A 14,242-nucleotide genomic window follows, 5' to 3' on the forward strand; every position below is an offset into this window, starting at 1 on the left:
ACAGAAAGCAGATCAGTAAAAAGGTACTAATCAAAAACACATTTATATTCTCCACGATCTGCTTTTACTGAAGTGGATCAATAATGAAAGTAGTCAAATCTGAACATCAGAAAACCTCTTAGTTTACCAGATGCATGGTCTTTATAGTTCCAAAAAGCAAAAGAAAAATGTTTTTAAAACATTAAGGTGGGCATGTGTGTGTGCATCTGTAAAGGTGACAGTGGATAATTGAGAACTTACTGGTGGGTGAATGAGAGTGGACTGAGGGTGTGTATATATGAAATGCTGATCCGTTCTGAGCAATGATGAAAAGGTTTTACTATAGACCTTTATAACTATGAAAATTTCTACACTTGATCTGAGCTCAGAATTAATGGAAAAAAAAAACACCTAGATTTTTACTACAATATACTGTTTCTATCTAATATTAAAAACAGGAAACCCTTGGCATAAGAATACATATCAAAGATAAAACTCTCAAAACTTCTAGATGCATTTACCAGGCTTCTAGAATTGGAGTTCCATTATACAAGGAGCAGTGGTCACCATCACATAGCTATAAGGTATACACCACCAGCTCCATGCTCCTAGAAATTCTGTCTTGGCAAGACAAGGAAAGGCAAATGTGACTCTTGTACATTTGGGGCTATCCAATACCTTTACTAGCCATATACAGGCTCCTGAGGAGGGTGAAAGATATAAAGGGAAGATAATTAGGCCATGTCTTGCAGTATATCCCCACAGAGGCTGAGTCCCCAAATACCACTTATAGCCCAACGAAAAATTTGAGGTTGGCAATTATGTTAAAAATACCACCAATATTTCTCTGTACACTTTAATAAATAAGATTATATCACCTTTGATTAGTGAAGCAGGTGATTATCTATTTCTAGCTAGCTGAGCAAAACTTTCTTAAGTTTGAGCTACTATCCCTATTGTGTAGTTACATTATTTGATTCTACACAAAATAAATATAAGTACCCATTATGAGCAATGCACATGGTTAGGGTTTATAAGTACAACAAATGTAAGTAATTATTATTCATGATTCTAAGGAGCTTATAATTTCATATAAAGAATAAGATAAACACAAATAATTGTAATACAGAATAGTTCAAGAATGCTATTAGAGAAGGAGAACAAAGTTCTATGGGGGTACATTGCTTCCCACCTGGATGAAAGAGAGGAGAGAGAGAAGAAAGAAAAATGTAGTATGATTTAAATGGGTACCAGCCTTCCAAAAACAAATTTAGCTCTTACCTGCAATTGTTTCAAATGCTTTACTTTCCAAAGTAGGTAGTTCCCACACTGGTTCCAGGAAGTGGTCCAGTAATGGGTCATTCAGTTTGGCTCTCACTTCAAACTCATACAGAATAAGCAACGTCTCGCATGGATCTCTTGAGAAGTCCCCTAAGAAAGAGGCAAAAACACAACATTCTCTGTGATTACATTTCATTATTCTCTGCTATTCTACTCTCTTCTGGGGAGATTTTCCTATTGAGGAAAATTAATTCTACTTACAATTTGAGGTTACCTCAGCTCCTTTAGATATATCTTTTACATTTGTAAATCTATAAACTTACCAATACTTTCACACCCTGAAATGCATTCGCTAAAGTTGTCTACATTTCCTGAAATTATTGCCATGATATTTCTAAATAGCCTGGAAAACTCCTGCTGCTATCTAATTCAAATATAATGTTTGCCTGCCTTACTTTAATGACTGAGTTAACCAGAAGGTCCAGTGAAATATAAAACAACTGTAGTTTTATTTTCAACTAAGTAAGGGAAAGTTTCCAAACTGTTTCACTTAGTCAGTCAGTAATATTTATTTCTTGGTTATTACCATGGGCAGAATCTTGTATCAGGTGGCATATATCATACTATGTAAGTTGGTTTCCAATCACCCTTATTAGACTGAACATTTTCAAAAGTTTTGAGGTATAGCATATATACAATAAACAAGTATATTAATCTTAAAAGTGTGAATTTTAAATCTTAAAACAGTGAATTTTTATGTCTGTTAAAACCCATATAACCACTACCCAAATCACGATAAAGAACACTTCCAACACTCGTGCTCCTTTCCAGTTAATACCACCTTGCAGAGTTAACAACTATTTTGACTTCTATCACTACTGATTGTTATTTTTATTACTGAACATCAGTGACAGCATGTAGAACTATAACCATCTTTTGAATATTGACCTGTATCCTGTGACTTGCTTAATTCAATACTAGTTCCTATAACTCTTTTGGTAGATTCTTTGGACTTTCTATAAAGAGAATTATGTGTCCTCTGCAAATACATACAGTTTTATTTTATCTTTTTCACTCTACACATCTTTTCTCACTCTTTTGCTTGCCTTATTGCGTTGGTTAGAACCACCAGGATGATGATGACCAGGAGTAGTGAGACTAGATATTCTTGACTTGTTTACGTCCTTCAGTTCAATCGCTCGGTCGTGTCCGGCTCTTTGCGACCCCATGAATCGCAGCGCCAGGCCTCCCTGTCCATCACCAACTCCCGGAGTTCACTCAGACTCACGTCCATCAAGTCAGTGATGCCATCCAGCCATCTCATCCTCTGTTGTCCCCTTCTCCTCCTGCCCCCAATCCCTCCCAGCATCAGTCTTTTCCAATGACTCAACTCTTCGCATGAGGTGGCCAAAGTACTGGAGTTTCAGCTTTGGCATCATTCCTTCCAAAGCAATCCCAGGGCTGATCTCCTTCAGAATGGACTGGTTGGATCTCCTTGCAGTCCAGGGACTCTCAAGAGTCTTCTCCAACACCACACTTCAAAAGCATCAATTCTTCGGCACTCAGCTTTCTTCACAGTCCAACTCTCACATCCATACATGACCACTGGAAAAACCATCGCCTTGACTAGACGGACCTTTGTTGGCAAAGTAACGTCTCTGCTTTTCAATATGCTATCTAGGTTGGTCATAACATTCCTTCCAAGAAGTAAGTGTCTTTTAATTTCATGGCCGCAGTCACCATCTGCAGTCATTTTGGAGCCCAAAAAAATAAAGTCTGACACTGCTTCCACCGTTCCCCCATCTACTTCCCATGAAGTGATGGGACTGGATGCCATGATCTTCGTTTTCTGAATGTTGAATTTCTGAACATTTTCTGAATGTTTACGTCATTAGAGGGAAAGTATTCAGTCTTTCATCATTAAAATGACATTAGCTGTAGGTTTTATTTTTTATGGATGGCTTTTATCAGGTTAAGGAACTTCCCTACTATTCCTGTTTAGTTGAGAGTTTCTATAATAAATGGATATTGAATCTTATCACTTAATCTGTTGATATGGTGAATTAACTGAGTTTATAATGTTGAAACCAGGACAAATCTCACTTGGTTAAAATCTGTTAGACTTTGAATTCAATGGGTTATCTGTTTCTTCTTGTGGGAGTTTTGGTAGTTTGACTTTCAAAGGAATTTGTGAGTCTCATCTAACCCTTCAAATTAATGGGCATAAATTTGTTCAGAATATCCCCTTGTTATCTTTTTGTAATGTCTGTAGGATCTGCAGTGATGTCTACACTATCATTCTTGGCATTGTTAATTTGTGTCTTGATCTGCCTGGTTAGAGGTTTCTCAATTGCATTGACAAACAGCAACAACAAAACAGCTTTTGTTTTCATCAATTTTATCAATTGTTTCCGGTTTTAAATCTTATTGACGTCTGCTCATATTATTCCTTTCATTCTGCTTAATTTGGTTCAATTTGATCATTTTTCCCTGGTTTTTTAAGGTGAAGGCTTAGATTATTTAAGATCTTTTTCTAATTGAGGCATTTAATTTTACAAACTTTTGTCTAAACACTACTTTAGCTGTACCTCCAAATTTTTATATGCTGTGTTTTCATTTACTTCCTTTCAAACTATTTCTAACTTCCTCTATGAATTTATCTTTGATCCATTTGATTATTTAAAAGGACATTAAAAAAAACCTGAAGAAACAGAATCACAGACTTAGAGAATAAACTTATGATTGCCAGGGGGAAGGATGGGGGGAAGGGATAGGGGGTTTGTAATGGCCAGGTACACACTGTTATATATTATATGAGTGAAGTAAGAAAAAGAAAGACAAATATCATATAGTAATGTATACACATGGAATCTAGAAAGATGGTACTGATGAACCTATCATCAAGGCAGCAATGGAGACACAGACAGAGAGAACAGATCTGTGGATATGGGGGTGGGGTGGGGAAATGGAATGAATTGAGAGAGTAGCCCCTGGAAATTTACTGTATGATGCAGGGAGCTCAAATCAGGTGCTCTGTAATAACCTAGAGGGGTGGGATGGAGACTTAAGTGGGAGGGGACATATGGCTACCTATGGCTGATTCATATTGATGTTTGGCAGAAACCAACACAATACTGCAAAGCATTGATCCTCCAATTAAAATTAAATAATTTTTTTAAAAAGAAAAAACTGAAAAAATAAAATGGATAACCAACAAGGACCTACTGTATAGCACAGGGAACTCTGCTCAATGTTATGTAGAAGCCTGGATGGAAGAGAGTTTGCGGGAGAATGGATATATATATATGCATGGCTGAGTCCCTTTGCTACCCACCTGAAACTATCACAACACTGTTAATTGGCTATATTCCAATACAAAATAAAAAGTTTAATAAAAAAGATATAAAAGTGAAGCATAGTTGATTTACAATATTGTTAGTTTTAGGTGTACAACAGAGTGATTCAGTATTTTTACAGGCTACATTCAATTTTAAGTTATTACAAAACAATGGCTATATTTCACTGTGCTGTACAATACATCCTTGCTGCTTGTCTGTTTTATTATTATTTTTTTTACTTTACAATATTGTATTGGTTTTGCCTTACATCAACATGCATCCACCAGTAGTTTGTACATGTTAATTCCATACTCCTGTATTGCCCCCTCCCCCTTCACTTTCCCTATGGGTAACCATTAGTTTGTTCTCTATATCTGTGAGTCCATTTCTGTTGTTATGTACATTGGTTTGTTTACTTTTTTTAGATTCCACATATAAGGGATAACAGAGTATTTGTCTTCTTCTGTCTGACTTATTTCACTAGTGTAATATTCTCTAGGTCCATCCACGTTACAAATGCAGATTTCATTCTTTTTAATGGCTGAATAATATTCCATTGTGGGCTCAGTGGTGAAGAATCCACCTGCCAATGCAGGAGACATAGGTTTGATCCCTGGTTTGGGAAGATCCCCTGAAGAGGGAAATGGCAACCCACTCCAGTATTCTTGCCTGGGAAATCCAATGGACAGAGGAGCCTGGCGGGCTATAGTCCACGTGGGTCACAAAAGATTCAGACATGACTTAGTAACTAAACAATAGCAACATTCCATTGTGTGTATATATACACACATACACACACATTTATGCACACCACATCTTCTTTATCCATTCATCTGTTCACAGGTTGCTTCCCTACCTTGGTTATTCTAAATAATCCTGTTATGAACGTTGGGGTGCATGTATCTTTTTGAATTTTTTTTTTCCAGATACATACACAGGAAGGAATTACATGGTAGTATGGTAGTTCTATTTTTAGTTTTTTGAGGAATTTCAATTTACATTCCCACCAACAGTGTACAAGGGTTCCCTTTTCTCCACATCTTCACCAATGTTTGTTATTTGAGGTCTTTTTGAGGCCAGCCATTCTGACAGGTATCAGATGGTATCTCACTGTGGTCTTGATTTGCATTTCTCCAATGATTAGTGGTATTAAGCATCTTTTCATGTGCCTGTTAGACATCTGTATGTCTTCTTTGGAAAAATGTCTGTTTAGGACTTCTGCCCATTTTTAATTGAGATTTTTTTTTTATACTGAGTGTATGAGCTGTGTATATATTTTAGATATTAACATCTTATTGATCATATCCTTTGCAAGTATTTTCTCCCATTTCATAGTTTGTCTCTTCGTTTTGTCAATGGTTTCCTTTGCAGTGCAAAAGTTTTTATGATTAACTACACCCCATTTATTTGTTTTTGCCTTTATTTCTTTTGCCTTAGGAGACAGATTTGAAAAATATTTCTATAATTTATGTCACAGAGTGTTCTGCCTATGTTCTCTTCTAGGAGTTTTATGGTTTTAGGTCTTACATTTAGGCCTTTAATCCATTTTTAGTTTATTTTTGTATTTGGTGTGCAGAAATGTTCTAATCTCATTGTTTTACATGTGGCTGTACAGTTTTCCCAGCATCACTTATTGAAGAGACTGTCTTTTCTCCATTGTATATTCTTAACTCCTTTGTCATAGATGAACTGACCAGAGGTGTATGGGTTACCTTCTGGGTTCTCTATTCTGTTCCATTGATCTGTGTGTCCGTTGTTTTGGCAGTGCCATATTGTTTAGATTACTGTAGCTTTGAGCATAGTCTGAAGTCAGGGAGCATGATACCCCCCGTTTTGTCCTTTTTTCTCAAGATTGCTTTGGCAGTTCAGGGTCTCTTGTGGTTCCATATAAATTTTAGGATTATTTATTCAAGTTCTGTGAAAAATGTCATGAGTATTTTGATAAGAATTGCCTCAAATCTGTAGATCACTTTGGGTGTATGGACATTTGAACAATATTAATTATCCCAATCCAAGAACAGGAAAAAATCTTTCCATTTCTTTGTATAATTTTAAAATTGCTTCATCAATGTTTTATAGTTTTCAGAGTAACCTAGGTATTTTATTCTTTTCATGTGATTTTATTCAGGATTGTTTTCTTGCTTTATCTTTCTGATAGTTCATAATTAGTGTATAGAAAAGTAACAGATTTCCGTATATTAGTTTTATATCCTGCAACTTTACTGAAGTCATTTATCAGTCCTAACAGTTTTTTTGGTGAAGAATTTAGGGTTTCTTCTATACAGTATAATCTCATCTGCAAGTAGTGAGTTTTACTTCTTCCCTTCTAATTTGGATGTTTTTTTTTTCTCTTTTTCTGGTCTGATCGCAGTGGCTAGAACTTCCAATGCTACATTAAACAGAAGTAGTGAGAAAGGGCATCCTTGTCTTGTACCTGGTCTTACAAAAAAGACTTCCATTATTTCCTTGTTGAGTATGAGTGAGTTTATCATAAATGGCCTTAATTATGTTGATACATGTTCCCTTTATATCATAATACCATAATGAAGAGCCTGCGTATCACAGTGAAAGATCCTGCATGCCATAATGAAGATCCTGTGTTCTACAACTAATACTGGAGGCAGTCAAATAAATAAATATTAAAAAATAAAGTATCTTATCTGATATTAATACAGGCATTCCAGTTTTCTTTTGATTAATGTTTGCATAGTGTTTGCATAGAAGTATGTTATTTCATTTCCAAATATATATTTGGAAATAAAAATATAAACCATACATATATTTTATATTATAGATTTATCATTTAATTCCATTATGGTAAGAGAAAATACTTTTTATATTTTAATATTTTTAACCCTTTTCTGGTTTGTTTAGGTTTAGAATGTGGTATATGTTCAATGATCCACATGCATCTGAAAATAAATGTGTATTCTGGTGTAGAGCATTCTATGTCAATTAGATCAAGTTGACTGATAGTATTACTTATGTCTTCTACACCCTTGTTGAGTATCTATTGACTTATTATACTGATTACTGATTATACTGGAGTCTCCAACCACAGGGTGGATTTCTCTAGTCTTCCTTTCAGTTCTATCAGCTTTTGCTTCATGTATTTTCAAGTTCTGTCATTAGGTAAATTACACATTTAGGATAGTTATGTTGTCATGCTTAATTGATCACTTTTTCATTATATCCCTCCTTATCCCTAGTGATATTCCTTGTTTTAAAGCATCTTTTCTGGGGATTTCCCTGATGGTCCAGTGGTTAAGAATCTGCCTTCCAATGCAGGGGATGCAGGTTCAATCCCTGGTCAGGGAACTAACAGCCCACATGTAGTAGGGCAACTAAGTCCATGTGGCACAACTACTGAGCCAGTGCACAACCAGAGAAGCCTGCATGCCATAATGAAGAGCCTGCGTATCACAATGAAAGATTCTGCGTGCCATAATGAAGATCCTGTGTTCTGCAACTAATACTGGAGGCAGTCAAACAAATAAATATTAAAAAAAAAAGTGTCTTATATGATATTAATATAGGCATTCCAGTTTCCTTTTGATTAATGTTTGCATAGTGTATCATTTTCAGTTCCTTTTATTTTTAACTTATCTATATATTCATATTTAAGTGAGTTTCTTATAGACAGCATGCAGTTGATGTTGATTTTTTAGCCAATCTTATATTCTTTTTTTCTTTTCTTGATCTTTTAATTGGTGTATTTAGATCACAAGTGATCAAACTACAGTCTGTGGGCTGGCCATTTGTTTGGCAATAAAGTTTTATGGGAATAGAGTCATGTCCATTTGTTTAAATATTATCTGTGTCTATTTTCCTGCCTGTAATGGCAGAGTTGAGTAGCTGTGTCTGAGACCCTATGGCCTGCTGGCCTAAAATATTTATTAATATTATTGGCCCTTTAAGAAAAGTGCCTTGACCTCTGATTTATACTATTTATATTTAATGCAATTATTGACATAGTTGGATATTCTTGAACTTCATTAAAATTAATTTTTTTGTTGTTGTGTTAGTTTTCAGTTGTGTCTGACTTTGCAACCCCATGGACTATAGCCTGCCAGGCTCCTCTGTCCATGGAATTCTCCAGGCAAGAATACTGGGGTGGGTTGTCATGCCCTCCACCAGGGGATCTTACCAACATCTTACCTACGTCTCCTACATTGCAGGTAGATTCTTTATCAACTGAGCCACCAGGGAAGCCCAAAATTAATTATACTTAGAACAGTTAGAAAATCAAGAAAAATACTATAAACTTCAAGATATTTAGTTCACTTAAAATGTTAAACTGATATTACATTGAGTTAATAAATGGATAATAGATACCAAGATAACTTTTCAGTAAAACCAAATACTTTCATTACTAAGCATAGTTTTAAGTTTATATACTATTGTTTCTTATTTTTAATATGCTATAGAGAGGCAATATCTTTGGGTTAAAGAATGTGTTCATTTTTCCTCTTTAAAAGGGATGAAGGTAGTCAGAGAAAGTTGTGCTGTGTGTTCATGAACTCTGCTAGTCTGCTACACTACTAGTGAGTGAGAGATGGGTCTCAATTACACCTAAGTTTTCTCTTTGAAATAAAAATTATTTTGGTTAAAAGTACAATTAAAACAAGTGGTTGAGATTATATTATGAGCAATAGCGTCAAATGGATATATGCCTTTGTTTTTAAAGGAAAATGCAGTTTACTCCCAAATCAGTGGTTCTCAAACTTTCTGTTCTCAGGACCCCCATGTACTCTGAAAAACTTATCAAAGAGATTTTTCATATGCAGGTTATAACTATTGATATTTACCATTTTAGAAATTAAAACAAAATTTAAATATATTTCCTGATTGAATTAATTTGAGATGAAGTCACTGTGTGTTAATGTCAATTAAAAAGTAATTGTATTTTGAAAGTGAATGAGAAGAGGGAGGTGGGAGGGACGTTCAAGTGGGAGGGGACATGGGTAAACCTATGGCTGATTCATGTTGATGTTTGGTAGAAACCAACATAATACTGTAAAGCAATTATCCATAAACAAAATTTTAAAAAATGAATGAGAAGATTGTTTCACAGTTTTGAAAAGCTCCTTAATGCCTGACTTAACAGAAATAGCTAGATTCTGTATTTTCTTCTGCATCCAATCTTATTACAGTATCACACATCATGTAGCCTCTGAAAAACTGTCTTAGTCTTTTCATAAAGCTAGTTTTGACAGGCAGATCCCCTAAAAGGTTGTCAGTTTGTTCAAGAATATAAAAGAGCATAATGAAGGACAAATCTGGAAAGTAAATTTCATTTGCCCTAGTTTAAACCTGAGTCTAAAATAAAGCTCTGTAATGTATTAAAATGGAGCAAAGTTATCTTGATTTTTTTTGATGGGCTTGCTTCCTTAGTTTACTAAATGATGGTTTCACTTATACTACAAAAGTCTATTCTTTGCCTTGTACGTAATCTACCTAGATAGCAGATTTTGTGTTTTACCAGAATAATTTTTTGATCTTTATTATCTTTGTGATGTCGTTATTTTTGATCATTTAATGACAAAAAGATTAAGAAAAAAGTTTTCTAATTTATTGAAGAGCTAAAGTTCTTTAGAATTGTGTTATTTTCTACACTTATTTGTAAATGTGTTATTGTCATTTTGCTTAGATGGGTAACCAAGTACTGTTTCTCAGGCACCCACAATTGTATTTTAATCAAGTGCCCAACTGCCTCTAACAACTCTTAGTTCTGCCCTGAAAAGTCACATCCCAAATATAGAAAATATAAAACAATGTTTTCAGGATATCTTCTAAACTAAAATTATCTTTGAGATTCCCAAAAGGGCCCCTGGAAAACTGCAAAAATTCATCCTTTCTCCTCATAAAGAGAGGAAATGTAAGAAGTAATTAGGTTTGTTTGATGGGTTACTATTGCTAAGAGTTGCATGAGAAGAGTTTCAAAATCAGAAGAGATGCTTAGCCTTCTCTACGTTAAATTTTTATAGGTAAAATATTAATATAAAAATTTCAGAAATTTTACTCTTTATGGGCAGTTCCTGGAGATTTCTGACTGTCTTCTCTGTTCCTAGTATATTTTTACCTTCAGATAAACATAAATCATACATTTTATGAATAATTTTCAAAAATGGATAGAATATGTAGATAGGGGATCAACAAGGAAATAAGAGGATGCCAACAACACTATAAACCAATTAGAACTAACAGACGTTATATATAATACTCTATCCGACAACAGAAGAAAACACTTTATGCTCAAGTGCTAATGGAATATTCTCCAGTAGAGACCATATATCTGGCTACAAAATAAGTCTCAATAAATTTAATAAGACTAAAATCCCATAGAGTATATTCTCTGACCATAATGGAATGAAGCTAGAAATCCATAACAGAAAGAAAACTGGAAAAGTCACAAGTATGTGGAAATTAAACAACAAGCATTGGGCCAAAAGAAAAAACAATCACAAGAGAACTTAGAAAAATACCTAGAGATGGTTGGTAACAAAAACAAAACATAATGAAATTTATGGGATGTAGTAAAAACAGTACTGAAAGGAAGACTTGTAACTATAAACATCCATAAAGGAAGAAAAATTTTAAAGCAATACCACAACTTTAAACCATGAGGAAGTAGAAAAAAGAGCAAAACAAATTCAAAGCTACTAGAGAAGTGAAATAATAAAGAGCAGAGAAAAATGAATTGGAGGATAGAAAAATAGAGAAAATCAATGAAACCAACAATTTGAAGAGATTTTAAAAATTGACAAAATTTTAGCTACACTGACAATAAGAGAAGTTCATTATTATAATCACATCCTAGTAATTCAAAGAGAGGCTTCAAAAGAGGGGACATTATAACTGACTTTACAGAAATAAAAAGGATTACAAGAGATTACTATGAACTATTGTATGCCAACAAATTATAGATTTCCTAGATGAAACAACAAATTCTTTTCTTTAATTTTTCCCTTAGTTTTAACCTAATGTCCTTTTTCTTTTTAAAAAATTTATTTTTAACTGGAGGATAACTGCTTTACAATTTACAATGTGTCCGTTTCTGCCATACAACAACATGAATCAGCCAAAAGTATACCTATATTCCCTCCCTCTTGAACCTCCTTCCCACCCCTCACCCCATCCCACCCCTCTAGGTTGTCACAGAGCACCAGGCTAAGCTCCCTGTGTTATACAGCAACTTTCCACTAGCTATCTTTTTTATATACAGTAATGTATATGTTCCAATGATACTCTCTCAATTCGTCCAAAGCGCTATATTTTCCCCACTGTGTCCACAAGTCTGTTCTCTATGTCGGCATCTCTATCCCTGCCTTGCAAATAGGTTCATCAGTACCATTTTGCTAAATTTCATATACATGCATTAATGTATGATATTTTTCTCTGACTTATCTTGTATAACAGGCACTAGGTTCACCCACCTCACCAGAACTGACTCAAATTCGTTCCTTTTTATGGCTGACTAATATAAAGAAGGGTGAGTGCTGAAGAATTGACGCTTTTGAACTGTGGTGTTGGAGAAGACTCTTGAGAGAGTCCCTTGGAGATTCCAACCAGTCCATCTTAAAGGAGATCAGTCCTGGGTGTTCATTGGAGGAACTGATGTTGAAGCTGAAACTCCAATACTTTGGCTACCTGATGAGAAGAGTTGACTCATTTGAAAAGACCCAAATGCTGGGAAAGATTGAGGGCAGGAGGAGAAGGGGACAACAGAGGATGAGATGGTTGGATGGCATCACTGAATCGATGGACACGGGTTTGGGTGGACTCCGGGTGTTAGTGATGGACAGGGAGGCCTGGCGTGCTGTGGGTCATGGGGTCGCAAAGAGTCGGACATGACAGAGCAACTGAATTGAACTGAATATTCCTTGTCCCCCTTCATGGATCACAGCCCCGTCATGGTGAAAGAGCTTGTGTAACTCAATGAAGCTATGAGCCATTCCCTGCAGGACTACCCAAGATAGATGGGTCATAGTGAAGAGTTCTGATAAAACATGGTCTACTGGAGGAGGAAATAACAACCCACTCCAGTGTTCTTGCCTAGAGAACCCCATGAACAGTATGAAAAGGCAAAAGGATATGACACTGGAAGATGAGCTGCCCAGGTCAGAAGGTGTCCAATGAGGTACTGGGGAAGAGTGGAGGGAAATTACTAATAGCTCCAGAAAGAATGAAGTGGCTGGGCCAAAGCACAAACAATGTTCAGTGTCCGGTGTCTGGTGGTGAAGGTAAAGTCTGATGCTGTAAAGCACAATATTGTATAGGAACCTGGAATGTTCGGTTCATGAATCAAGGTAAATTGGACATGGTCAAGCAGGAGATGGCAAGATTGAACATCAACATCTTAGGAATCAGTGAACTAAAATGGATGAGAATGGGAGAATTTAATTCAGATGATCATTATATCTACACTGTAGGCAAGAATCCCTCAGAAGAAATGGAGTAGCCCTCATAGTCAACAAAAGAGTCCAAAATGCAGTACTGGGTGCAATCTCAAAAATGACAGAATGATCTTTATTCGTTTCCAAGGCAAACCATTCAATATCACAGTAATCCAAGTCTATGCCTCAAACACTAATGCTGAAGAAGCTGAGTAGTTCTATGATGACCTTCTAGAACTAATGCCAAAAAAAGATGTCCTTTTCATCATAGGGGATTAGAATGCAAAAGGAGGAAATAAAGAGATACCTGGAATAACAGGCAAGTTTGGCCTTGAAGTACAAAATGAAGCAGGGCAAAGGCTAACAGAGTTTTGCTGAGAGAACACACTAGTCACAGCAAACACCCTCTTCCAACAACACAAGAGATGACTCTACATATGGACATCACCAGATGGTCAATACCGAAATGAGATTGATTATGTTCTTCGTAAGTCAAAGATGGAGAAGCTCTATACAGTCAGCAAAAATAAGACCTGGAGCTGACTATGGCTCAGATTATGAACTCTTTATTGCAAAATTCAGGCTAAATTGAAGAAAGTAAGGGAAACCACTAGGCTGTTCAGATATGACCTAAATCAAATCCTTAATGATTATACAATGGGGATGATGAATAGATTCAAGGGATTAGATCTGGTAGGCAGAGTGCCTGCAGAACTATAGATGGAGGTTCAAAAACATTGTACAGGTGGCAGTGACCAAAAACATTCCAAAGAAAAAGAAATGCAACTAGGCAAAGTAGCTTTCTGAGAAGGCTTTACAAATAGCTGAGGAAAGAAGAGAAGAGAAAGGCAAGGGGAGCCAGACATCCTGGAGTATGAAGTCAAGTGGGCCTTAGGAAGCATCACTATGAAAAAAGCTAGTGGAAGTTATGGAATTCCAGCTATTTCAAATCCTAAAAGATGATGTTGTTAAGTGATGCACTCAATATGCCAGCAAATTTGGAAAACTCAGCAGTGGCCACAGGACTGGAAAAGGTTGGTTTTCATTCCAATCCCAAAGAAGGGCAATGCCAAAGAATGTTCACACTACTGTACAATTGCACTCATTTCACATGCTAGCAATGTTATGCTCAAAATCCTTCAAGCTAGGCTTCAACAGTATGTGAAGAGAGAACTTACAGATGTATATACAAGCTGGGTTTCAAAGAGGCAGAGGAACCAGAGATCAAATTGCCAATGTTCATTAGAT

At 35.8% G+C, this 14,242-nt stretch overlaps 1 protein-coding gene and 2 non-coding genes across 3 annotated transcripts in view; 2 read left to right on the top strand and 1 right to left on the bottom strand.

Moving 5' to 3' along the window:
• Positions 1–14,242, bottom strand: part of TEX11 (testis expressed 11) — a 210,130-nt gene that overhangs the window by 31,339 nt on the left and 164,549 nt on the right. The window contains exon 27 of the mRNA XM_086389929.1: positions 1,261–1,410. Within this exon, the coding sequence (XP_086246055.1) occupies positions 1,261–1,410 (150 nt within the window). The remainder of the gene's footprint in view (positions 1–1,260; positions 1,411–14,242) is intronic.
• LOC147340572 (small nucleolar RNA U2-19) lies at positions 76–155 on the top strand. Its single transcript, XR_015160007.1, has one exon. It is a non-coding gene; the product is annotated as a small nucleolar RNA U2-19 (small nucleolar RNA).
• LOC147340573 (small nucleolar RNA U2-30) lies at positions 298–367 on the top strand. The gene has a single exon (XR_015160008.1). It is a non-coding gene; the product is annotated as a small nucleolar RNA U2-30 (small nucleolar RNA).

This window comes from Bos grunniens, chromosome X (genome assembly GCF_055505025.1).
Source record: "Bos grunniens cultivar Pamir isolate PY7600 chromosome X, Bosgru_T2T1.0, whole genome shotgun sequence".
NCBI classification, from domain to species: Eukaryota; Metazoa; Chordata; class Mammalia; order Artiodactyla; family Bovidae; genus Bos; species Bos grunniens.